The 27,471-nt window shown below is 37.9% G+C and overlaps 1 protein-coding gene across 13 annotated transcripts in view; it reads right to left on the minus strand.

Annotated features, from left to right (window-relative positions):
* The window catches only part of RBPJ (recombination signal binding protein for immunoglobulin kappa J region), a 201,358-nt gene that overhangs the window by 50,342 nt on the left and 123,545 nt on the right, over window positions 1–27,471 (minus strand). For 7 of the 13 annotated variants that reach the window (XM_074322037.2, XM_074322058.2, XM_019743888.3 and 4 more), the window contains exon 2: window positions 11,882–12,064. The exons of the other annotated variants lie outside the window; for them this stretch is intronic. In XM_074322037.2, the coding sequence (XP_074178138.1) occupies window positions 11,882–11,898 (17 nt within the window). In that variant the 5' untranslated portion in view covers window positions 11,899–12,064. The remainder of the gene's footprint in view (window positions 1–11,881; window positions 12,065–27,471) is intronic. 13 annotated transcript variants of the gene reach the window in all.

Genomic DNA, 27,471 nt, shown 5'->3' on the forward strand with positions numbered 1-27,471 from the left:
CAGAATATGAAACAATACTAATAAGGTTAAACAAACCAGGAAAAACAGCTCTAAGGAACAGTCAAATCCAGGGCCTTTAAAACCTATAAGTATCCTAGTAATGAAGAAAATGCCAACCTGTTTCCACAATAAACTGGAGGTGCACACAGTGGATTTTTTAGGCCATTAACTTGTCTGCTGGACAACACTTTTCTTAAAAATGGCAGCAGTGTACATTAGAGAAATATGGCCAAAGCTATAAGCTTGTATTATTCACATTAAAGCTGACTCGAGGGCATACAATATTAACATCAATTTTTCAAATGCAAGTCTGCACATGTTAAAAAACAAAAACTTATCATGGAATCGTAACTCTTGAAATCATATTTAGGGGCTGGCCCGGTGGCTCAGGCGGGTTGGAGCTCTGTGCTCCTAACTCCGAAGGCTGCCGGTTTGATTCCCACATGGGCCAGTGGGCTCTCAACCACAAGGTTGCCGGTTCAACTCCCGCAAGGGATGATGGGCTGTGCCCCCTGCAACTAGCAACGGAAACTGGACCTGGAGCTGAGCTGCGCCCTCCACAACTAAGACTGAAAGGACAACAACTTGACTTGGAAAAAAGGCCTGGAAGTACACACTGTTCCCCAATACAGTCCTGTTCCCCTTCCCCAATAAAATATTTTAAAAAACAAACAAAACCAAAAAACTGGATTATTTAGATCAACTATTGTAAAGTAAACAATGATTATGAGCAAGCTGATCTAAAAGGCCTAATAAGTTATTTTCTACAATGGAGGAAAAGTTATAAACAGCCCTTCAAATGAGCTGATAATAAGTTTACAAATGTTACAATGAGGAGAAAAAGGAACTATTTTACCAAGTCCAAAGAGCTAAAATGATGATTAATTTCCTCACCTTAATGAAAATATCTACTTCTCCCATGGAGAATGCCCTGCAAAGATACAATGCTTCTACGTTACTGTTGATACTTGCTCAAGAGTAGTAATGTTCTTTAATGAGGCATGTTGACACTTCAAAAAAGTGACAGTCCGGTTTCTGACAAATTCTATGGAGTGGTATGAAGATCTAAATGGGGCTACAAACAATACACCTGAAAAGAGGTCCTTAGAAGTTTATGTTCCTTCATGTAGTTGTATTGAGCCTAATAAGAAAAAAATTCTGATGTGTTCTAAATTAAATTACAGTGGCTGGAGAGCGAAAGAGAACTGTAACAAAAGACTTAGCAGATTCCCCTGTTGACATTTCGGATTAATTTCCAGGTGTCTATTTCCGCAGCTCCTCCCCTTGTTTACACGTGGGGTTGGGGACTGCTACCCTAGCACACCACAGGAGCGGCCTTTTCTTCAGGTGGACTCTGCTGGCCCCCCACACCGTCCCCCACCCCTTTGCCTACAGCTCATATACATTCTTTCTTTCCCCTTACCCCTCCTTGATGTGTAAAATGGCTCACAAAACTCTGGGACTGCGAACATGCTGTCTTTTCTACCTAGCCATGCTGCGGGTCGTTTAGACTCCATGCCCCAAGACCAGTCTTTTGGCTACCACCGTGTTTCCCCAAAAATAAGGCCTACCCCGAAAACAAGCCCCAGTTAAGATCATCAGCCAGCCCGATGCATTTAGTACATTATGACAATGTTCCAGAAGAAGATGACATGACTGTATTTGAATAAATGTAGATTGCTGTACATGAAAAAATAAGATATCCCCTGAAAATATGCCCTAATGCGTCTTTTGGATCAAAAATTAATATAAGACCAGGTCTTATTTTCGGGGGAACACGGTAGCATTTTGGGCTCAATAAAACCTTACAAAAAGACTTTCAGCTGTGGGAGGTTAAAGATTTTTCATTGAACATTTTGGCACCCAAATGAGGGGCCAAGATTTGGAGAAGCAGAAAGGGACACTGCTCTCTCAGGACGGCGTATGACACCCACACAACCCCCCAGTGGCTTATGGGACCCAAGGTGCTCCTCCTTTTTTCTGCCCCTCCCTGGATTTCTGCCCTGGATCGTGCAAACCCACACCTTGTGGGAGAAGCACCGTTTTTACTGGAAACAGAAAGCATTCATAAGTAGCCCCCAGGACGTGATGACGCATCGCTCCCTCAGCGTCCACATTCGGCAGGTACCGTTCTGCACCACGCAAGGGAAGGAGGGAATCCCCAGTCCATCAGCTGACTGGTGAGTCTGAGGGGATGCCCTCAACTGTCTCCATAGCAGTGAGTCTTTGACATAACTGACCTCGGAGTGGCATCTTGTGGCCATTCCATGTAATTACTATTCGGTGTTTGTGTTTGGCTCCCGCCTGACCAATGCTAGCTCAGCTTTGGAAACTGAGAATGGGGCTTTTCCACTCCAAAGATAAGGGCAGTCACCGACCCAATGCGGTGGGCACTCAAGAAGCAGCACTCTATCCACCAGAAAACAATTTCCCAGCCTTGATTGGTTGAAAGCAATTTAAATTATAGGAAGCCAAAGCTCCAAAACTTACCCTGCCACGGCCCAAAACACCCAAAGGTGCTTAAAACAATAAATAAATATATGGGGTTGATTCATGCAGTTTTTCTAAAAAAAAAATCTAACTGTGTTACCCTTACTAAAATTAATTTAAGTCAGAATTCAGAATCTTTCTCCCTTCTAAATTTAGATTTGCAGGAGGAAATATTTGTGAAGTTAGATTCTTGGGATAAAGGTAGGAATACATTTTGAGGGAATTAAAATTGCCCTAAGATGGTCATTTCTGAATGAATAAGAGACACTCTAAATTAGATAGGTTATAGGTAGTTTATAAAAAGAAATCTTAAAAAAACAAAATTTTATATCTGGTTAAGATGAATAATATTAGAATGCATTTAAATAAGCAAATTTAAATATCAAAACTTAGTTGATGCAAAACCAGAGTTTGGTTCTTTTTCACTCTGTTAAAGACAGTTTTTCCTGTATTTATTGTTCTGCTCTAGATAAGAAATTATGAAAAAGGTTTCGACCTAGAAAGCAAGAGTCTATGTTTTATTAAAAGTTTCGTGCTTTATATTGAAGGGTTTTGCTAACAATAGGTAACTTGTATTTTTGTTTGATATCTTTAGTCACTTTGAATAAATAATTTAATTTTTCATAATATATGATATTTTAGTCAAGTATGCTTGACAAACTTCCCAGGGTTCAAGTTTTAAGACTCCCTTAACCTGGAATAGCTTTGGGTTATTCCAATGGGCCCCTAGAATGCCTCCAAGATTTATTCTCTCTCTCCTTATAAAAGGGAAAATTTAAACTAATTGAGTCTATTTGATATACTACAATTACATGGGAAGCTTTGTCAAAGAAATAATAATTACGTTGTATTTTATATACATTATATAGTATTTTCACTTGTAATTATAATTATCTCAAAATGTTGTTAGAGAAAAGCAAATTTGTTTTTCAATTGCATTATAATCAGATCTATAACTATATCATTTTAATTAAATTTTTTCTCATTTACAGTCATTGCTTTACTCTGATGCTTTTGCAAATATGTTTCATCTTCAGAAAGATCCATGGAGAAGACTGACTTACTCTAAATATGTTTCTGAGAATAAATTTTCAGATTATCTTTAACTGGATGAAGATTTACAGAACTCTAAAGAATAACGGGACTCATGAAATACTGGCAAATGATCAAGATAAACAAGAGTTATGGGACTAAATGAGGATAATTATTTTTATGCCTTTTTATTTGAAATTGATTTTTAAAATCTTTTGTTACTTATGACTTAGAACAACTTGGTAAATTATACCTTTGTAAGTAATACTGAAACATTTACATTTTCCTTCCTACCTGATCCCTCCAGAATTTGGAAACTCGTCATGAGTACTATTATTTTCATGGCAACATGGTTATTTACAAAAATTCAGTAAGAAACTCTTCTCTTTATAACAGGACACAATTGGAAACTGGTTTTATTACCAAAGCTGTGGGTGGAATGTCATATTTGAGCAGGTTTAAAAGAGCCTATATAATCAATTGCTGTTTTTCCAGTATTTATACAAATAATCAGGCCTAATTTATTAAAGCTAGACTTATGCAATAAAGTCTTAATTTGGCAATATTTGATAAAAAATGAGGGTGATTTTTGAGAGAAAAGTTATGTTTCAATAGAAACTATAATAATACACACTATGGATATCAGATTCTAGCATTCAGTTAATTGTCTTTAAAGTTTTATTTTTCACCTGTTAACTGGATTACAACCTGAATTCTTCGTTTTCTTAAATATTTGGCTACAACTCTCCAAGCTAACGTTTCTTTTTTCTACCTTCCTTTGACTTGGAATTATTGGGAACTAAAACGTATTTTTTCCTGTGCCTTACAATTACAAACTATAGCTAGACAACTTGATGTAAACTGTAGAGAAATGGCCAATACAGCTCATGCTTAAGTAATCTCAGTGACTGATGCTGTGTAAACCAGTTGAGCTGAGCAGGTACCTGATGACCTTCAAACTGCAGGCCATCAGACTATCACGGCCCGCCTTCGCTCCAGCAACAGAAGCTTTGAGCCTTACATCGAAAAATCTCCTTGATAGCCTTATAGACTCAGGAACTACATTTATAATTTACTTTAATCATTAATTTTGTTTCTTTTGTCATTAGCTTTTAAAAACATACCCCTTATTTAGATGTCTAACTGCTTACAGTAACCTTTTAGTTGGTTGCCAGCAGGGATAAACCCGTTATTTAGAAAACTATTACAAGTTGGTTCAATATTTTGCCTTTTTTGATTATGATAATTTTTAATGTTATACCTGTTGCTTCTCTCAATTATGCAGCTCCATAAATCAAATCCCAACTAACATGATGCTTGCTCGACAGATGGAACTAGCTACCTGTATCTTTCCAGAAGTTACTCTTCAAAAAAATTGAAATCCTCATCAGCTGGTGACTGGTAACACTCTTTGCCCATAAGTGGCCGAAGAAGACATCTCATCACCTGATGTAATCCTTGGACTTCCCTCTGTGGGACAGCACCACCTAGGAATAAGCCTTCCTAGCAATGGTGGGACAATGCCTTGAACATAAAAGGGCCATTTAAGCATCATTAAAATCATGCAGACATTCTACTGGGATGCTTTCTTCAGAAGATCTGGATAAAAGGGGGGAAAGTCACAAGGAAAAAATTCTTGAGATGTTCTATTAAGTTGGTGCAAAAGTAATTGTGGTTTAAAAGGTTAAAAACAATTGCAAAAACTGAAATTACTTCTGCACCAACCTGATAAATTATAGTGGTGAAAGAGACAGAAGAACTCGAATAAGACTTCTCACATTCCTGTTGTGCCTGTTGGAATTTTGCTTTCCAGGTGGCTATTTCCGCAGCTCCTCCACTTGTTTACACGTGGGCTTTCCGGGCGGCCACCCCCAGCCACTCCACAGGGGCCGCCGTTTTTTTATGTGGGCTCCACTGGCCTCTTACACCTTTTCTCACCCCTTGCCTGTTGCTTATATAAATAAATTCTTTCAGACCACCTCTTTCTTCTCCCTTCCTTCCCTCCCCCCTCTGCCTGGTACTGTAGACTCCATGGTCGAAAACCAGTCTTTTGGCTACTAGCATTTTTGGCATAATAAGACCCAAGATTTTGGAGTTTAACATAGGAAAACCTGCATTTACCAGGCGCAGGTCTCCAGCAATTTCATCCAGGCCATTATTTTTTTATTGTAATAACACTAATCAAATGCTAATACAAGACTCATTATGTGTAAACTGATAATGATGCAGTTAACAAATTAACTTCTGGGCTTTTAAAAATTAAATTCTCAATGCTAAGTATAAATTTGAACTTTGGAATGAAACTCAAAGTTAAAAGGGGAATTATTCTAATTGTTGACTTCTTCCCCTGGTTATCCATCAATGCCTTGTTTTGGTTCTATTGCTCAAGAATTAATCCTAGTGGTCTGGTTATACCCACACACTGTTTATTCTGGAAGAGGAATACTACTTGTCCTGGGTCAGCCCTCTTCACTTTTGGACAACCTCCTAGGACCTACGTCACATGCTATTTTTCATAGCATCATCACTTCCACTTGGCCTGACTGGTTCTCAGACCTCAAAAACACTCTTCATGTATTATTCTAGACAAGAAGAATGTAGAACAAATATTCTGTTGGTTCAGGTTGTATGTAAAAGTGCAGAGAACACCGAGGGGTGCTAAGGGGGGAAAGGAGAGGGGAGGAACACTAGAGTGTACGCAGTAAAAAAGAAGAGAAAGACTGCGTGAGGAAGCATCACAGCCACCAAGTAGAAGAGAAATAAAGGAGAGCAATGGAGTGTCTAGAGACCATAAAAAGGGCAACTGCCTCCCTCCTCACAAAACAAATCTGGTCGATCCCCCAAATGGAGCTGTTTTAGCTCAAATACAGAGCTTTCTCTTCTGTGGGATATGAGCACAAATTACAATCATTCTTGCTTTATAAAAAATCTCATACTTGGATAATGGATCTCTACCATTATGAGATAAACCTACTGAATTCATAAACTATTACCAAGTTTTGTTCCCCAAAAGTCCAGGTCTTTCTAACCCTTTTGGCTATTCTATAGCTTCAGCCTCCACGTCTGTAAAATAGGAATGTGAATTCTAACAACCTGGAGAGCTGTGTGAAGACTGAGTTAATAATACATGTAAAACACTTGGAAAGGGGCCTTTTGTAAGTGCAGTACTCATTAAATGTTAGCTATTTACGCACTCAGATTTCCTCAGCCTTTAGTTAGACTTACAAATCCCAACCTGCGAAAGCGCAGAGTGATGACAAAACTGTAAAAATTAAGATCAAGATCATTTTGAAATAAGATTACTTCCTTAAATATCAACTCATTCTCTCCATATGTAAATTAAGAGATAGGTAAGTAAGAGACAGCTGATCTTCCAGGATAAGGCAGATGTCTTAAAAACCCAGTATCAAAAGTTCATTCGTTTGACAAATATTTACTGAGTACCTGCTCCGACTAGTCACTATTCCAGGTGTACAGGAGTCAACAAAATTTGTGTAATTTAGGAGAAGGAAATGGAAGGCAGAGAGACTGAAAATGTGTACCCTGTAGTGGAAGTGCCAGGGGCCTACCTCCTCCAGATCACCCGTGTTTTACATATACTTCCGGTAAGCTCCTTGCCCCTGGGCTAGAATTTCTCACAGGTTAGTTTTCCCAGGGGAATTTCAACAATAAAGACGTTCTAATAAAGCTAAATTTCATGCACTTGATTAATCTAGCTGCTTAGCTGCTACCACCAGGACTTGTATGTCCATTTTTAATCACTTATTATTATAAAACACAAAAGTAGCATATTTTCAACTTATATGTTGACATGATAGTTGTTAAAGCAACACCTGGGGACTTGTGGAGGTCAACTAAAGCTGCCGTTATTTTATTTGCACTTCCCTCTTCACTAGCTACATAACAAAGCCGCACAGAGCTCACCTCCTGAAATGAGTCAGAAGGAATCTGGCTACATCACTGGTGAGGTCTCCATAAGGGAAGCTGTACTCATTCACGAAACAAGTGTGGCATTTTGAGGACAGAATGCACGCATATTTTCCTGCTCACTTATATACTCTCCTCTTAATCCCATAATCGCTCAACAGTACAAGATAAACTGACTTCATTGTATTTTTCAAAAGGAGTGAGACCTTGATTTTCATGACCATTACTGACACAGCATATCCCACTTTTCAATTAAGTTCATACTTGAGATGGCGGTCTAAAGTACTCTTTTAATACGGGGGAGGGGGGGCTCAAAAGATGGTATTAATCTATCTAAAATGAATGCTAGCATCACATTGCGTTACAATTTTAATAGTTTTTTCTTTCTTAAATGTGTATACATTTTTTGGCACCCTCTGTAGATATCCCAGAGCCCACAGAACTGCAAAATAGTGTTGTTTTCAAATAAAATATAAAATAGCTTGAGAAATTGCCTAATGCTAACAATACTGCCATTTAATCAAGATTTTTAAAACTAATCTTCACAATCTAAAACATCTTTTTGAAATAGTCTCAAAGCAGCTAATCTTCATTCTTAAAGGGTGATTTTGACTTGTTAATAACCACAAGTTTACTGGAATCATATCTAATAATTAACGTAAATTACGCAATCTTCCTCCTTCTAATCCTAGATGTGTGGCTGGGTGGGGCGCTGCCTCTGGCCACTGCTGTCAGTTCTGGGCCAACTAAACTACAATTAAGTTCAAGTTTCCTTCTAAACCTTACACCTTTGGAGGAAAAAAATCTACAGAAAAAGACTGCAAGTTGCTCTTTTGCATGATGATAACCAAAAGGGACACAATTTTGAAGAAACAAATGCCACAAAGTGACAACAGGAAACCTTGCTCTCTCAACAGGATAAACAGCATGAGGCAGAAAATGATGAAGTGGGGCGTACACACGACTGAAATAATGATAAAAAGCCAAGCGACGCTACTGAGATGAGCAGGAAAACTGGGGTAGCCTGGGGGGAGCCTGGGTCAGTGGGGATGGGGGGACTTGGGGGAAACAAAGTAATAAAAAACAGGAATTCAACTCTTCCGTTCTCCGAAGCCATAGGCTCCTGTCCTCTGCCTCCACCGCTAGCAAGATACGCCTGCGTACACTGGTGCAAAGACAAGCAACCACCACCTGGGTAGTGAACCCACTGGTTGGGGAGTTACACTTTATCTTCTGTAAGTTCAAAACATGATTTCTAAATTTAGTATATATATCATACCCAGTTCAGAGCAGAAACTGGATATTTGACTCAATTTCAAGAACTTGAGAGAAGAACTGTGCTTATTATCTTTAGGCCTTTTATTTTGGCAGAGTTCTTCCATTTTCAAGTCCCAAGTGTAGAAAACTGATGTACAAATTCCATTGTTATGAAACAATTTACCAGAAATCGTCATTGTCTTACTGTTTTCTAGGGAGGAAATTGTCTTTTAGACACAATTTTACAACATACATATCACTCTACTTGATAAAGCAGCTTTGGTTAATGCCCCTCAAAAGCCACTGCTTATGTCCTATTCTCCTCCACTCCTTAGATAATATCCTGTACTAACCTTCACTTCAAATGGAAAGGACGGTAGGGGGATCCTTGGAGGGGACAGAGCAGGATATACCATCAGAAGTAACAGGCTGGTACCTATCCTGGTCACTTCTTAGTGTGGCAAAACAATACAAAACTAATACCACTTCCGAGGGACACCTGTAATTAGGGGAGGCATATGCTTAGTGGGACGAAAATGATCCAATGAACATACACGTCAATGTGTATATGTTGTGTTTATTGCAGCATTTTTTAAAATTAAAATGTTTTTTTAAAAAATACACTGTTTTCTACATTCAGTGCACTGTTTTATTTTCTATTATAATACATGTCTTACTGCTGGTTATATAACCCACTAAATCGATTTCTTGACCCACTAATGAATGGGCTGGAACCTGCAATTTGAAAAACACAGCTTTAAAGACGCACAAATGACCCTAACAGGAGAAGAGGACTACAGATAAACTACCATTCTCTAGTGACCATCTTCTTTCACTGATGAGAAAAGCCCAAAAAACTGAAAACATCAAATAGTGATTGTTTATTTAATTCTAGAAAGGTCACAGGAGAAAGTGTAAGACTCAGGATAAGAAGAAATGTAATAGCACCCCACCTCCCAAAAGAGGTTCCTTTTCTGGAATTTAATAATCATCACCACTGTTAATCTTACACTGGCTTCCTACATGCTCAAGTCTGCACTAAGTGTGTGTGTGTGTGTGTGTGTGTGTGTGTGTGTGTGTGTATATATGTATGTATGTATGTATGTATATATATATATATATATAAATTATGTGTACACACACACCGGGAAGCGGTGGGGGGGGGCCAAAAAATGTACATTTTAAGAAAGGAAAACTGTATTAAAATTGTAATACTCAATATATACCGATAACAAAAGATGAATACAAGTCACATTTGACTTCTGCAATTACAAGAGGTGCTCAAAGTGGTTACCATCAGCGTCCAGACCCTTCTGATTATGGCAAACCACTGCTTGAGCATAGATAACATCTCCTAAAATGTGTATGTATTTTTTGGCACCGTGTGTGTGTGTGTGTGTGTGTGTGTGTGTGTACACATATATATACATGTATATACACATAAAATACAATATATAAATTACATTATATAATTATACACTTATGTTATATTCTTAATATATAAATTTATGGTTTTTTTCCCAGATCATTTTACAACCTGTCAAAATAACAAAGTGTTAGATCTGAAACACAGGACAGTTGGCCCCAGAATCTAAGCTCTTAACCACTGTTACAAACTCTTCCAAAAAGAAGAGGCGTTCCCAACTCTAGCTGTGCATCAAGAATCCAGTGTATTGACAAAAAACAGATGCCAAGTACCACCCGAAAAAAAGAGTCTGAAGCTGAATTAGTGAGTATAGTATTATAGAAAAATGTATTTTGTAAACAATGTATCGATTACATACATTATATCAGAAAGATCTTTTTGGACACTGGATACTATTGTGTGCCGTTGGACACAAAGTACCTGGTTCAAATGAATAATTGCCTTGGTTAATAAGCAGCTGACTTTACCATGTAACTTGATTAGATCACTGTCATTATATTTAATATAAAGCAGTTTTACCTTAGGTTTAATAAACAAATTCCATTAAGAATTCAACTGCTGACATGTCAAAAGAATCTTAACATAAGGCAGCCTAACATAGATCACGGAGTGCACCAGTGCATCTCCATTAAGTTTATCTATTCATGACTTAAACCTCTATCTTCCCAACGTATTTTCCTTCATTACCTAAAAAACAAAGAATTCTGAATGTGATGTAACATTAATGAACTCAGCCTTCTCCTTGTGTTGGTTCCCTTTTACCACCCTTAAGAACTCATTTAGCAGCAAGCACACGGTACAAAATTAGGAGACTTCCAAGGTTTCAAATAATTAAAAATGGTTTTGTCCACATCACTCAAATAAAAATGTTATGAAGATAAAGAGCTAAAAGATCTTTGATGGTTAGGTGGGTAACAAAGCCTAGCATTACCATGACCAGCAACCACAAATAACAGTAGGACTATATACCACAAACACATAAATGATTAACTGAATACATACAATCGCACTATTAATAAAGAATTACTCATTTTCCTCTCAATAAAAATTCTTTATAAAACACAAAAACAAGCACAAACTATAAACAGCACAAGTAAGAATTATTTTGTTTGATCAGATTAACACCCCAATTGAAGAATTTATCCAAGTGTTTCCTGTTCAGGCGACCATGAAAAAACAGCACTGCAGAAAAACTAGTCTATGATATAAATCAAAAAGATAATTACAGACTAATATATGCATAATCCCTAAACTATTTGGTGAGAGGAATTATAGCCCATTACTATTAAAATCTAGGGAAAATAAGGGGGAGGAGGATGGTAGAAGAGGTTAAATGGGGTCAAATATATGGTGATGGAAGGAGAACTGACTCTGGGTGGTGAACACACAATGTGAGATACAGATAATGTATTACAGAATTGTACACCTGAAATTTATGTAACTTTACTAACAATTGTCACCCCAATAAACTTTAATTAAAAGAAAAATAATCTAGGGAAAACAGCTACAGTGTCTTCTCTAACCATATTGCAAAAAGAAAAAAAAAATCACCCATCAGGCTTGAAATATAGATTTTTTTTTCCTAACCAAAAAAAAAACAACAACAAAAAAACTATTGCCATAAATCCATAACCACATCTGCAATGTAAACACTAAAATATCTTAAAATACGAGATAATTCAGTACAGAATCATGACCGTTTATTGTATCCACGACGCTGGGGGGCACTGGGAGACTTCTAAAGCATACCTTTTAATCCACGCCATGGCACTTCAAGGACATGTTAAGGTAAATCACAGCTTGGGACAGTTCGATGCACCTCAAAACACCTCAGCCCGTGTATCAGTATCATTCTCCTTTCCTTTTGAGATCATAATGGTTCCGAAGAACTATAATGCTTCCATTTGAATGATAGTCTCATAATTTCAATGACTTAAAAACAAAAACAAAAAATAAGGACTTCAATGTTGGTATGTTAAGCCACTGGTGCACTGTTAACTGCTGCCATGACTAAGAAAAACCAAGAAGCCACCACTATTATTAGGTAATACTGTCACTGTTAACGAGGCGTACGTGCTTAGTGGTCAGAGAGACAACTCTGGCTTTGCTGGGATCTCTCAAAACCCCACAAATCTCTAACCCAATCGATTCTTCAGTTTTCTTCTGAATGAAAAATAACCTAAAAGACAGGTCTGAACACTTGGTAGGTGCCAGGTCCACTTCTGATTGACCAACTATTTTACTCTGTGTTGAACGAGCTCAGGAAATCACCACACACCTGTATAAAAGGGAATTCATTAATAGAGACAGCGGGGGTTCCTTCAAACAATACCCCTCCTGCTGTTAATATTACTGAATCATTTTAATTTCATGGAAGTCATTAAACGGAAACGAGCTCCTGCTTCTAAAGCATACTTCTATGAAGAGCATGCATGGGTCTGAACAGAGATGGCTGACTGCTATCAAGTTTTACTGCTGCTCTGGGACTGCCTTGGCAGACTCTGTTCCTCTTCTCACCCCAACCACCTTGCTTATATAAAAACATTAAGAACATGTCATTATTAAAATAAGAAGTCTACGTATCACCTTTTAAATCTAAGAATTCACTCTACGTTTCTTCTAGAGTTACAAGACAGCAAGAATACTCGAGCTACATAAAGAAAATGAAGCTGATAAATTATCAATACACATATATATTCACATCATAAAGCAATTAAAATTACTTAAAGAGGTCTGATCAGGAAATTTTTAATGAAAACAAGCTATAAAAAGGGCTTCCAAGGGAAGAAAGAAGCTTCGAGAAGCTGTTCCACTCTGGGTTTGGGGAACAGCTCGTGTAAAGGTTAACAGACAAGGAACGAAAGCAAGAGGACAAAGTCCCAGGCTGGGGCTAACAAGGATGTGCTAAGGAGAAAGTGAAACTATTGGCTGTTTGAAAGGGTAGATTCGAGTGACAACCTTTCAAGTCCACTGTCAGAAAAATTACATATTTCTGAGACTTGGCGCTATTGAAGGTTATGGAGAATGCAGATTATAAAATGTAGGTTCCTTCAGAAAGCTGATAATGGTGGCGGAATTGCATATAGGAAAGAACTCTACCCGAGTAGGGTGGGAAGAAACTAATGAAGCACAGAGAAACAAGGGCCTCGGGCCAATAAAAGCACTGCAGCCACGGCCATCGTTTTGAAACTGAGCATTTTACCACATTCGTGCAACCCCCTGACCGGAACGTTCCCACTGCAGCTTTAAACCACTTAATGGCTCTGTAGATATATACAACTTCCTGGAAGGACATCCACATTGTTTCCTATGGCTCTGCGCCTCCAAATAAAAGCATCCTACACAGAACTATCAGGTTCACGCTCCTGAAGTACAGCGCCTCCCTTGCACACAAAGAACAACGCTCACCACTGGGGAATACGGCAGGCTATATAAAGAATAAACGCCTCGGTCTGCCTCATTACCTCGTTCAATTTTCAGAACCCCAGTTTACAGAGGAAAAAACTGAGGTTCTGTAGTGAAGGGACTGACCCAAGAAAACATGCAGTAAGAGAAAAGAACTAGGACTTACATGTAGATCTTCTGGCTGGGATTTCGCACTTTTCTACCACAGCACTGTTGTAGAGCATTAAATCATAAACTACTCTGATTCCCATCTTGATAGTAAAACTGTAAGTTCCAGTTAAACACTGGGGGCAAGAGGACGTCAAGCATCTATAGCTAAGAGACTGAAGTCAGGATCAGTGAGACCTAGTAACTAAAAGATACTTGTGATCTAGCAATTCTGGAAGAGGAAATATTCAGCTGATTTTACTTCGAGGAACTCCCAACTGGGGGAAGCCCATTCCTTAAAACATATATCCAAATTTTCAGTAACATTGATAAAAACATCTACCAAAGTGTCTGATGAGACTACTACTCTTAAAGTGGCAAACACCTAGGGTTCAACTGGGATATGCCTACAGTTTTTTGCTAGAATTCTACATGGCACCGTATGGACAGGTATCATTTAAATATAAATACACATGCATATATACACATACACAACTATCCTTTTTCAAATGGATCAGTGTACCTGCCAGGAGACCAAAGATAGGAGGGTGGGAACAGTAGAGAGGGAGGAAAAAACACAGTAAGTAGTTCAAAAGTGCTAAGTAAAGGATGTTAGGGAAGGAAAAGCAGTAACACCGTAAATCTGCTCACAAACACTACTATGTATCTATTCAAAACAAGCAAGTCAACAGAAGTTTCTTTCCTTTCTAGGATTGAGAGGAAACTAAGAAACGTGAAAGAGCCTGAATATACTTTTTATGTCTACTATTAGGTGGGTGCAAAATTGTAGTTTAAAAGGTTAAAAACATGAGTTTCTATGAGTTTCCTTCTCCTTCAGCTTAGTTGCTTAGGTCTCTTTTTGTTTAAAATAAAATGTAAATTTTGGTGACTTAAAAGATTATGTGGTTATGAATGATAAAGAATGTGCTGATCAAGTTCTGAACTTGGGAGTGAGGAATCAGAGGTTAGAAACTTAACTGGATGTTTAACTTCTCTGTAGATAATACCAGCACAAAATTGCAGTAATAATGCTTAAATGTGAAAACACCTGAAACACTGCCCATCAGAGTAGGCATTTGCTGACCTCTGAAGGTACAACTTGGTAATCAGTTACTGCTAACGCCACAACTCTAAAATCAAAATAAAACATGTTCCTAGGAATGTTTTAATGTAATGGTCAAGAAACACGCTTTTAAGTTTAAAAAATGTTCACACTTATGTTTATTCCAATTATGTGGGTGATGATCAAATTTGTGGCTCTAATTCACTGCAGTTTATCGGAACTTTCTGCAAATGGGTACGGAGATGTGATAAATAAAGTTAGTCTGTTTAGTTCTTGCTTGTAGTTGGATTTTTTAAAGAACTGATGAGGTAAAAGTATTACATATTAATCAAGTAATCTTGGTATTTTAATTATGCATCCTCTGCCATATTCGTCAGTGTTGAATAAAAGATAATGTGGTAAGAATATTAAGAAAATTTCTAATTACAGAGACTAATTTAAGGGAGACAGTCTATATTCAAACACTGTAGAGGTAAAACAATAAAGGCAATTTATGCTAAAAAGAGTAACCTATTATCTATTTCTCTCCAGCCACTAAAATGCCTCAGTCTCAAACCCATAGTTAGAAATAATAAGTTTAACAGACAACATTTACGAAGTGCTTCCCACATGCTAAGTATCTCATTTAAATACCAACTACCTTCTATTAGCTTATCTTTTAAGATGAGGTCGAAAGAAATTAAGCTGAAGAGCTATCCTATAACTGTACCCATCCTAGAAAGAACGAATTTAAGAGTCTCCAGGGACTTCTTTTGATCTGTTTTAATTTTCCATTACTATTCTTCATCTATGTTTTATATTCTCTTCATGCTTTTCAATTTTCCAATGCCAACTGTTACAAAAATTTGATATATAGCAATTTGTGTGGGTAGATGTTTTAATAGGAAAGGAACATCAAAGAAAACTGTGTGTTAATGAGTTCCAAAACATAACACATTTTCCTGAGATGAAACTGTGTTGAAATGTATTAATAGAAGTCACAACGTCAGGCCGTGGGCCTACAATTACAACTCTGCTAAATAGAAATGGACCGCAGAGAACTTGGAAAGCGATGCATTTCCTAGGAAGTAATGGATTAGAAAAGGGAATGGCCGGCCCCATACACTTGTTCTCACCTGCTGTCCTCGTTTTAACTCAAATTATGAAATTACTGCCACAAAGTAACCAAGATTTTGGAGATAGCGTCACAATTAACAGATAACAACACCTACTTGATGGCAACTCACTCATCATCCCTATTTTACTTGACAATATCCATATCACAGAAGTTATTTCATCAGATGCAGGGGCCGTTTTATTTTATCTATCCAATAATCCAAATTCTTTCAAAACAATTCTTCCATCAGACTAGAAAATGTATTACACCACCTTCTCTGTTTGGCGTACTTCAAAGTGTACATAACTTTGAACGTATTACTTAACCCTCATAATAATCCAATGATTGTATTAAAAACTCCAGGTCTTCTAAAATCAGTTAACTTTATACTATACCTTTAACCATTATGGTAATACTATGTTAACACTTTGCTTACCCTACCACTAATAAAATAAGCATTTTAGATCCCCAAACCATGGTATTATATATTTGAGTTGTACAGAGTAAGAACTTCTGTAATCATCCTGCGGCAACAAACACTATTTTCTAACCGTGGATCTATACAAGAGTGCAGTGTTTTGTACTGTTTTACAAACTAAATTTTATTGTAGTCACTCTCCAATAATTAAACAAAAAAACCCCTTGCCCCAAAAACCCCCAAACAAAAGCAACCCATGTGTCCATCAGCAGATGGATAGATTTTTCAAAAGTGGTACGTACGTTTATATAATGGAATACTATTCTGCCTTAAAAAGGAAATTCTGATATGTGTTGCAACACGAATGAACCTTGAAGACATTAACGCTAAGTGAAATAAGCCAGTCACAAAAGGACAAATACGGTACGACCCCACTTATCTGCAGTACCTAGAGCAGTCAAATACAGAGACAGAAAGCAGAACGACGGTTACCAAGGGCTTGGAGTAAGAGAGAATGGCGACTTATTGTTTAATGGGCTCAGAGTTTCACTTTAGGAAGATGGAAGAAGTTCTGGAGCTGGAGCGTGGGAATGGCTGCACAACCATACGAATGTACTCAATACCACTGAACTGTGTAGTTAAAACTGGTTAAAATGGTCAATTTTATGTGACCACAATAAAAAAAAACACCACACCTTACGTACACATACAGACAGTAACTTATCTTCTTTAAAAAATTTTTCCGATTTTATCCCAAACCTATACCGCCTAACCGCTCCGATAGCCGCAACATTCGGTCTTTTCCCTTCTTATCCTAAACCAAGCCTCAGAGATTAACTCTGTCTAACTGCTGGGATCTGATTCCTTCCTTTCTTCATTTCTAATGCCATGGGCTTCGTCACAGCATATGACCATTGGGACAGCCTCACAGCTCATCTGTCATCCTCAGAAACCTTGCCTTTACAGTTACTGCTCTTGGAAAAAAAGCTCGTATGTAAAACCTTTCGAAAGGCCCGCATTGTCTTCTCAAGTTTCAAGTTCTGAGCAACACACTAAACAATATTTTGTTATCTGGTCCAACCTATCTTTCTGGACTCACCTTCCACAAGCCTCGCTTGCTTTCTATACTGTACACCAGATTACTTGCTTCCTTTCCTCACCATACTTACTAGGCTCGCCTGCCTCCACGCTTTTCCTGTTGAAATCTGCTCATCAACTCTTATACTGCTGTATATGGATGTAAGTTAACATATGGATACATAATAAAGTTATATATGGATATAAGCTTTTGGAGAACATTTGACAGCATCTATCAAACCTGCAAGCGCACACACCCTTGCAGCCAGTACGTGTCCTAAAAGTGTATGTCCTACAAAAATATTCATGCATATGTGGTACACAAAGGTATTTACCAGCGTTGTTTCTCAGAGAGAAACACATCGAGTTGTACACCAAATGGGAACTAGCTAAATAAGTTGTTACACCTACATTATGGATAAGGAATACTACAGACTTAAAGGGAGAGAAGTAATCCTAAATATATGCTAAGAAAAGAACTCAAGATTATTAAATTTTAAAACTGAACATAATACATAATATACAAATTCATTAATATGAGCCCATCTGCCCTGAAGAAAACCCAAACTACACTTATGTACTTTCATGTGTATTTTAATTGTGTGGAAGAATATATCCCAAATTCTGTGGAAGAATATATCCCAAATTTTTAATAGTGGTTACCTCTGCAGGAGTAGAACTGAGGGTTTCTAAACTATCCTAATCATGATACGGAAATATACTCCTGAATTAATTCTGTACCATTTCAAATGTGTTACAAACAGGCAGGAAGAGCCTACAGATGGGAGACCGTCTCACTCCTGACCCACTTGGCCTGATCGACTTCCTACTCTATTTAGCCAATGACACAGGATTTAACTGAATGGCGGCGGCACACACAGCAGAAGCTCATGCAGCCTGTCTTGGGCACAGATTCATCTTGGCCCAAGCTCCCGAAGGGCACTCAAGGCTGCCAGCACCAGCCTCCTAAGGTCCAGCTCCAGCAGGGCTGAGAAAGCCACATTCTTACTTGGCCGCTACTCAGGCTTACTGACTTTATTTTCTCCCATTTAAAGGAATGTTTACAAACACTAGGTACTGCTGGGTTTTTTAATAAACTTATCTGTCTCCAACAAGAACCACATCCTGACTGGGAAGGGCAGAGGACAGTCAGGACCCAGGTGTTCTGACAAAATCTCCTGCCTCCAGACTTCCAGAACTCATCTTTCTCTAGTATAATTTAACAGTGTTAAAATAAGAAGAGGAGGGAATCCTTCACGAAGGCTTTGCTGAAACCCCCTGTCTGAATTCATCATTCCTTCTCCTGTACCTCAGTGTTCCTTGAGAAATGTCTCTATTACAGGCAAGTTTGTGTTCTTCCTTACATTACAGTTAGTTATGAGCATAGCTCGATTCCCCACTAAGGCACAAACTACCAAGGACAAAACTGTACTTAACTCATCTTTTATAAAACTGAAGGCGGTCCAAGTTCTTGGCTATAACAGTGTTTCAAGAAATGACTCCTGAATAAGATTTGTTGAAAACAGTTCAGTGCATGATACTAGACAGCCCACAGATGGGATGTGTTTAACTTCCCAATAAAAATGTCAACAGGCAGTATCAAATCAAATAAGAAGAATCAATAAGAAATTTTAAATGGAGTTCCATTTCAACATATTTGGTTAAATGAAACCTTTGAGTTGGAAGAGAGAATACAAACCTCAAAAACCACTACATGTCACAGGCAAAAGTAGAACAGCAGAAAACTTTTAACAGCATTTAAATAAAAATAAGTTCATCTCTATCATAAGCTATTGGAAAAAAAAAATCTTTTCATATTCCCGTGACATCACAAGAGTCTATATACAATTACAGCTTCTGCATATTCTGATTATTTGATCAGTTTCCTGTGTAAATCTTTGCCAAAAAAACCTAAAAATACAAATCTTATTTACATTTTGTATGTGATCCTTGTGACCTAAATACTTGATGTTAGGAACAAAATCCTACCTTCTCGTAAATATTTCATATTAAATAAAATTAATAAAGATGTAAAAATTATTTGAAAAATGTTAAACTTGCGGAAAAATGTTCCTTGATAGTGGTATATGTTGTCATGCTCTGAAGAATCTTATGAATTATAAATGACAATTGCAAATAAGAACTAACATTTACGAGTAAACTCAGTGTATAAAAAAGATTGTCTATCTCATTTATTTACTACCATGTTTCCCTGAAAATAAGACCTAGCTGGATAATCAGCTCTAATACGTCTTTTGGAGCAAAAATTAATATAAGACCTGGTATTATATTACATTATATCTGGTATATTATATTATATTATATTATATTATATTATATTATATTATATTATATTACATTACATTATATTATACAAAACCTGGTCTTATAGTAAAATAAGACTAGGTCTTATATTAATTTTTGCTCCAAAAGACACATTGGAGCTGATTGTGCGGCTAGGTCTTATTTTCGGGGAAACACCGTACCAATTCTATGGGTAGGTACAGTAATTAACATTCCATTTTATAGATACAGAAACTGAGTCTTAAAGAAGTAACTTGCAAAAAGTGACAATGAAGTAGCAGAGCCTGAATTCAAAGCCTCATCTTTCTGAATCCAAAAAAACTAATACTCACCTGCAACTCACTCTATGTAGTTAACAAATCAAATAAAAACAATCCGCTAAAATTTATGTTTCTTTGCTATGAATCACCTTAGGCAACTAGAAATAAAATGATGCTGATGTAAAAGGAAGTCACGTAGCTTCAGACATGGTTTTTCCTGGCAGCACATTGTTTTGAGGCAATTGGGAACAAGCTTTTTCACAATTAAAAATAAAACCTTAGCAAAAGATGAATATTTTAAGGAAAAAACCCTTGAAAACCTACAAAAGAACTTTTATTTCCTATTAGTGGTTGAATTCAGGGGCTTCAGGAAATCTTTCCCTTTCAGCTGGGGTAATCATCTATTTGCAAAGCTGCCTGTGCAAATGAAGAAGCTGCAAAAGAAAATTCCTCCTGTGTTAAAAACACCAGACTAATTAATAAAGAAGAATTCGCCCTGACTTAGATTTTCAATTTTAATGAAAATAGTCTCTTAGTTGCAATGCCCTTCCAGGACCTAGGAGGAGGAGGCTGGAGCCCACAAAGACCCCAAAGGCAATAATACAAGGTAAAAACGCTAGTCTTTGGCTTATTATTAGAGTTGTTTTAGTTATTATTCAAGATCAAAGTTCCGTGGATTTTTAGTAGTCTGTCCCACCTGTTTTTCCCCCATAAGCTGTCTTACTGTAACTGCACAGTTTTGCAGAACTCAAGGTTTGTCAGGATACATAGGGCATCATGGCAGAGAATCCTGCATGCATTTGACAAACAACCCTATGAACCTTCAGTACATAAGGACGCACTAAAACGCCGTGATAATTTTTCCTTTGGTTTTGTTTTTGGTTTTTAAAAGATGTGAGGTAAACTCCAACCCTACAGGGAAAATAACGAATTTGTGTTAAAACTGCCACCATTAGGACAAAAGTGCACAAGTAGAGATGAATGCTACTTTGAATTTAAAAGTTTAGATGATTTTTTATTGATCTTTAAAGATCAATGTCAACTCCCTGTGATCCCAGGCAAAGTAGACACGAGAAAAATACATACACACACACACACACACACACACACACACACACACACACACACCTCTCTCTCTCTCCCCCCTCCCCCTCCCCTTCCTCCTCCCCCTCCCCCCCTCTCTCCTGCAGCCCTTTGGGCACATCCCTTCTTAATATAACTACAGAAACTGGTACTATGGAGAGTGACGCTACTAAGTAATCTGTATAAACTAAGGCAATGGGTCCTATCCAGCATGCATATATTTGCAAATATATAAACATACTATCAAAACAGAAAGCTCATAAAGATCAACACAGCTTGTATAGAAAACAGGCTACATAGCAGGTATTTTGATAGATACAGTTGCCCTGAATAACTGTCCATAACATAGAGCATTCCAGGGGAACTTCTCCTAAGTGACGCCTGGAGACCTAAGTATGTGGTTAAATGGGTCCTGGTACCAACTGCGGAATTGTGGGAAGGGGTCTCCCACACCAAGAAGCACTTCTCTGGATACTGGGACGGTATCCTACAATTCAATTCAATTCTGACACAATCTACAGATAGTCAGATCCTACAGTTTAAGGGTTCAGTCTTTCAAGACTGCCCTCCTCCCTCAGATGCCAGTTGCAAGGCCAGATTTTGATGACCAGCTAGACACTTGTGGGTCCCATGACCCCCTCCTTGGATTCGGTTAATTTGCTAGAGCAGCTCAAAGATCCTAGGGTGACAGTTTAATAACTAGATTCCTGGTTTATTATAAAAGGAGCCAGATGGAAGAGATGCGAGGAATGGGGAAAGGGCACCGGGTTTCCCCACCCTTTTCAAGGGCAAGGCTCTCCCATCACTTCCACATGTTCACCAGCCTGGAAGCATTCCAAATCCTGCCACGTGGGTTTTTTATGATGGCTTCATTAGTCATAATTGACGAAATCATTGGTCAGTGGCAAATGATTCAGCACACAGCCCCTCCCCACCCCCAGGAGGCTGAAGGGTGGGACCACAGGTTCCAACCCTCGGATCCCCCGCGGGCTCCACGGCAACCAGCCCCCTTTCTTATGCACTTTCCAAAAGTCACCTCACTGACAAAACAAAAGACACCTTTCATTGCTCTCATGACTGAGGAAATTCCAAGGGTTTTAGGAGCTGTGAGCCAGGAACTGTGGACGAAGATATATGTGAGATATATTTTGGTCGTCTGAATGCTCAAATATATACTATACTTCTTATAAATCACAGTATAACCGTGGTCAAAAATTTGTCTTCTTCCCATTATTCTTAATATTGGAGCTTTATGCCTCCCAATTTCCCTGTTTCTATCAAAATTGTCTCAGTACTTATGTTTTTCACGTCAAAGATTACATACTAATCTGCACAGTATTATCACATTTATTGTTGAAATCAACAGGGTTGGGGTAAGTTACACACTTTAATAGAATAAAGCAAACAATTTTCAAGTATTTAGGTAACCCAATATTGATACATAAAATACTTTTGTTTACTCCAGGAAAGTTCCTTTCCTTTATAATTACATTTGGCAAATAAAATAGTTCATCTTCCCTAAGTACCATCAATTTAGAGCAAAACCAATATTCAAAATTATGTTTCCTACCAAGAGTTGGCCTGCCTGACATTTTTAAATACGTCACCATGCAAAATCCAGAAGCAATACGAGCAAATTACTCCTTTGCACACGTCTCCATCTCCCAATCTCACCCCAACCAGTTTCCCACATCAAACGATGGCAACCCTGTAATGACCCTTGTTCAGGCCCAAATCCATGGCGTCACCTTTGACTCCTCTCTTATCTTCACACACCATATCCTACACCCATCTAATCTAGGCAGCTCTGCCTCAGGGCCTTCACATTTGCAGTTCCTTCTTGCTGGAATGTTCTTCCCCCATATGCATACATGCCTGACATTCTCACCTTATCCTTAAGGTCCTTTGCTCAAATGTCACCATCTCAGGGAGACCTTCCATGAGCAATTCATCTTGTTGCAAGCCAAGCTCTTCCCAACGCTCCCCCTACTATTCCCAACTTTTTCTTCTTAAGCCCTTATCTCAATAAATATTTTACTTGTTGTCTGTCTCTCGCTGAAATGCAACCTCCATATACTTGCAGAGATGTGCGTGTGCGTGTTTTCTCCACGTGTGTATGTTGCTGCCTGGAACACAGCACTAAGAGTCAGCCCGTCAGGGGAGCCAGCCTGCGGGAAGGACAGGCATTCCACAACGGGAAAAAGCTGACGGGCTCTCACTGACTGGTTTGTTTCAGCACATCACCAATCACCTTGTTTAGTGACCTGAGCCCTCAGAAAACAGGTGAAGGTCTGAAGATGATTTCTGCAACAAAACAGGTATTGAAGAAAATACTAATAATTCAAGCCCACCAAATAAATAAATAGCAGAAGGGTGGCCTCTTCCTCCTAGTAGCATTTCCTCTTTACCAAGTAAAAATGATGAACTAATCAGAAATGGATATAGCAAGACAGTCAAAAAGAAAATAGAAAGAACCAAGATAACTTTTAAAATATATATATATATGTATATATATACACATCTACTGTTAACAATAACCTCACCCTACATATAAGTTTTGCCCTGAAATATTACCAAATGACAAGGTAATCACAATTAGTATGACACTTTAACAATGATACTTTAAGTACTTAAAACACAGCACATCTCTATAGGTTGTGAGCTTCTTCTATCTGGCAAGGTTTAAAGACATGATTTTCAATTCAGTACTTTGGAAAATTACATTGAAATCAACTATATATGTTTAGATTCCTCTTTAGCAGTTTCTTCAGAAGCCACATACCATGAGGAAAGAAATATGACTTGGGGAAAAACATGGACATAACCAAAATGTATTTTCTTGTTAGTAAATTACTGTATAAGTATGTATGGAAAACACTGTTGAAGATCATGGAGTGGAGACAAGAACTACTATTAGGAAAAATTACATAGTGTGGGAAATTTCCCATAATGTTGGTAATTAATATAGATGGTTTTTCTAATCTGCCTCAGTTTATAGTATTTGCTCACTTGTTAATGAAATGCAAAATATTTCTAAGAAAACATCTACAGGAAAACACTGCCAACTGTAAATTCATTCTACAGCTTAATATTTACGGAGTGCCTTCTACATGACAGGTACTCTGCTAGGTGCAAGGGACAGAGCACTGAACAAAAGACAAGGTTATCTTCAGGAGGAAGCGTCTCGGATTTCTTTAATAAAAGCATTTTATGGAAAATCAGTGATAGCATTATCTGTTTAACCAAAACAAAACAAGATTTCTATAAAAAGCTTCCTGAGATTCATCACACAAGAAACTCATTCATTACATCTTTCATTAGAAGCAAGGGAAATGACCACAGAATGGCACAAAGTCTGCTACCAGATGTCATGGATATGGTTAGGTTTATAAAACAATGTATCTTCGTAAGACAAGTAGTAACCACGAAAATATTTGGGACCACACAGATGTTTGCTCTTTATCGCTGGCAAAGCACTTAAAAGGGTTGTGAAACTTGACGAGTTACTGGTCTTTCTTATAGCAGCTTCCTATAGTATGCTACGTACCATGTTTCCCCAAAAATAAGACCTAGCCGGACCATCAGCTCTAAGGAGTCTTGTGGAGCAAAAATTAATATAAGACCTGGTCTTATTTTACTATACTTATTTTACTATAAGTCTTATAGTAAAGTAAGACCGGGTCTTATATAATAAATATAATATAATATAATATAATATAATATAATATAATATAATATAATAATATAATATAATGTAATATAAATGTAATATAATACCAGGTCTTATTTTAAGATCAGGTCTTATATAATATAATGTAAGACCAGATCTTATATTAATTTTTGCTCCAAAACACACATTAGAGCTGATGGGCCAGCTAGGTCTTATTTTCAGGGAAACACGGTAGCTTCACTTGACTGGTTTCTACACCATTCCTTAAATGTTGATGCTCACCAGCGGTCTGTCTGTGCTTAACTCCAACTTTCCCCAGGAGACTTGCCCACTCGCAAGGTTTTAACTACCATCTAACAGTCTTCAAGTATGTATTTCCAACCTTGACCTCTCTCTCCCCTGAGGTCCAGGAACCACAACATAATACATATACATAACTGGCCGCTGGGTACCTTCATCTAGCTCTCTTACAAATTCAACATTCTCAAAACCAAAAACTTCTCCCCCCAACACTAACTCTTCTACTACGCCAATTATCTCAGTGCCATCTCATCTTCACAAATGGCACCAATACCACCCCAGATTTTTTTCCTTCTTGATAATTTTAGTAACACTAAAGTCAAGATATATCCACCATGACTCTATTCGCTCTTAAAACTTGCTCCAACCAGTTATAGTATTAAAGAAATAAAGCCCCATTCTACCTTTCCAAAAGTCAACCTGTTCCCACATATCGCCAAAATGTCAGAGTTCCTTTCAGATGTCATTAAGAAATAACTCCAAAAGACATTTGCTGCTAGCTATAGAATAAATATAGCCTAGAGATGCAAAGTTTTTAGAATCTTAATAGTTGACTGTGTTTTTGAAATGTCAGGAGCATAAATATACATGTGGATCCCCAGTATGTGAGTGTGCATGTTTTTATATTTCCAACAGGAAAAGGAAAACAAACATTAAAAGGGGGAAAGGTAATCCTATCAACAAGTAAAATCTCCACATTAGAGCTGAAAAAAAGATGTGATTCTGTAACTGTAAGCCCCTCCATACTGTATTCTCTGCGAATCTTCCTCACACACAACGGAAACCTATCCTTGATCCTAATAAGCACCTGCCTCCCAACGCCTCACAGCACTGGGTGGGCCAGCCCTCTGACTAAAGCAGAAATGAAAACGGCACATTGATGTCAGAGCTAATGAAAGTCAGAGAGTAGCAGAGGTAGCTAAGAAGTCCGTGAGAGGGCAGCTGAGGCATTAGTACCCACTACTAGGTGATTCCTCTCACAAGAACAGACTACATACACTCCCCCAGGAGCACAGGAACTATATATCACACTTCCAAGTTTTGGAAGTTCTCAAGTTCACTAAGTCATTGTAATATCTACATCGTATTCTCTTACCAGGCGTGATCTTTCAGAAGTATACCAAGTTGGTGTGATCAGGAACTCATCCAACATAAACAGGCACCTCAGCAGGCACTATTAGGGACCAGAGCTAGGAAAGCCATCTGTTTGATGGAAATAATATTTCTGCTTCCCTAGTGGTTATAGCTATCAGTGACAACTGTGAAATCCCAGAAAAGAAATTTTAACTGCCTCAAAATTTTAATTATTCATATAAACTGGCCAAGCAATTAAAGTTAAATGTTACACAAAGGGCTCTCTAATCCCTTAATATTTTTTGGCTTATTATTCCATTGGTAGTCTACATCTGCTCTGCTAAAATTTGTTTATGAATCAGAAATAACTCACTGGGAATGCCTTTATATCTGAAAGTGACTGTGGATAATAACTAAATTCACAAAAATTGTTCCTTTAATGTGCATAAAAATCTTCCTGAAAACATGTCCCACACAATAAAAGAACAGATGTTATTGCCAAAGTTTATACTCTCAACCACTATGAAGAATAAGACGAAATTTAACAACAACAACAAAAAGTTCACATTAACAGCACATTTAACCTAGACCTTTCGAATCTCTTCAATGATCAACAACTTATGATCAGGAAGCATGCAAAGCACTGCCTTTACAAATCAAGTGACTCTATTATGATGATTTAAATACATCAATAGTGAAGAGATTTGCAAATAGGGTGCCAAAAAAATGTATACACATTTTAAGAAAGGAAAAAAACTGTATTAAAATTGTAAAACTCACTATATACCAATAACAAGAGACGAATACAAGTCACATTTGACTTCTGCAATTACAAGAGGTGCTCAGAGTGGTTACCATCGGCATCCAGACCCTTCTGATTATGGTGAACTACTGCTTGAGCCATGCTGACCAGTGTCCGCTTGTATCGCCACGCATGACGCCGGCTCAGTTTCTTCCCACGGTACCACCATCTCAGCCTTCTCACGAATGCAAGCGGTCGTTAGGCGTGTTGGAAGTTCACTCGCATATCCACGCCTCCACTGTAACTGTACCTTCCACAACGTGCTCGAATTTCAAACACCACTTCGAAATGGTCTTGGGCTCCAACGACAACCGTGCTCCCGCCATTCTCTTTGACTGTCCTCCCTGTGGCTTGGTGACGCCAGCATTCACGTGATTAATGCCACCTTTTGAGCGAGCATCATACTACACACTGCTACCATAATTCAATTCAATTTGCTACCGAAATTCAATTCAACTTTAAAAGTACATAGATAACATCTCTTAAAATGTGTAAAAGTTTTTTTGATACCCCCGGTGTATATTCTAAGACCTTCAAAAACGCTGACCATAATACCACATACACAGTGGTGGGTATTTTTTGGTCAGAGATCCTCATTTGTTTCAACTATTGCTCTTCCAGCCTTATTCTTTTTCTTGAA

The sequence above is a fragment of the Rhinolophus sinicus genome, chromosome 1, assembly GCF_057876585.1.
Source record: "Rhinolophus sinicus isolate RSI-liver-muscle chromosome 1, RSI-T2T, whole genome shotgun sequence".
NCBI lineage: Eukaryota > Metazoa > Chordata > Mammalia > Chiroptera > Rhinolophidae > Rhinolophus > Rhinolophus sinicus.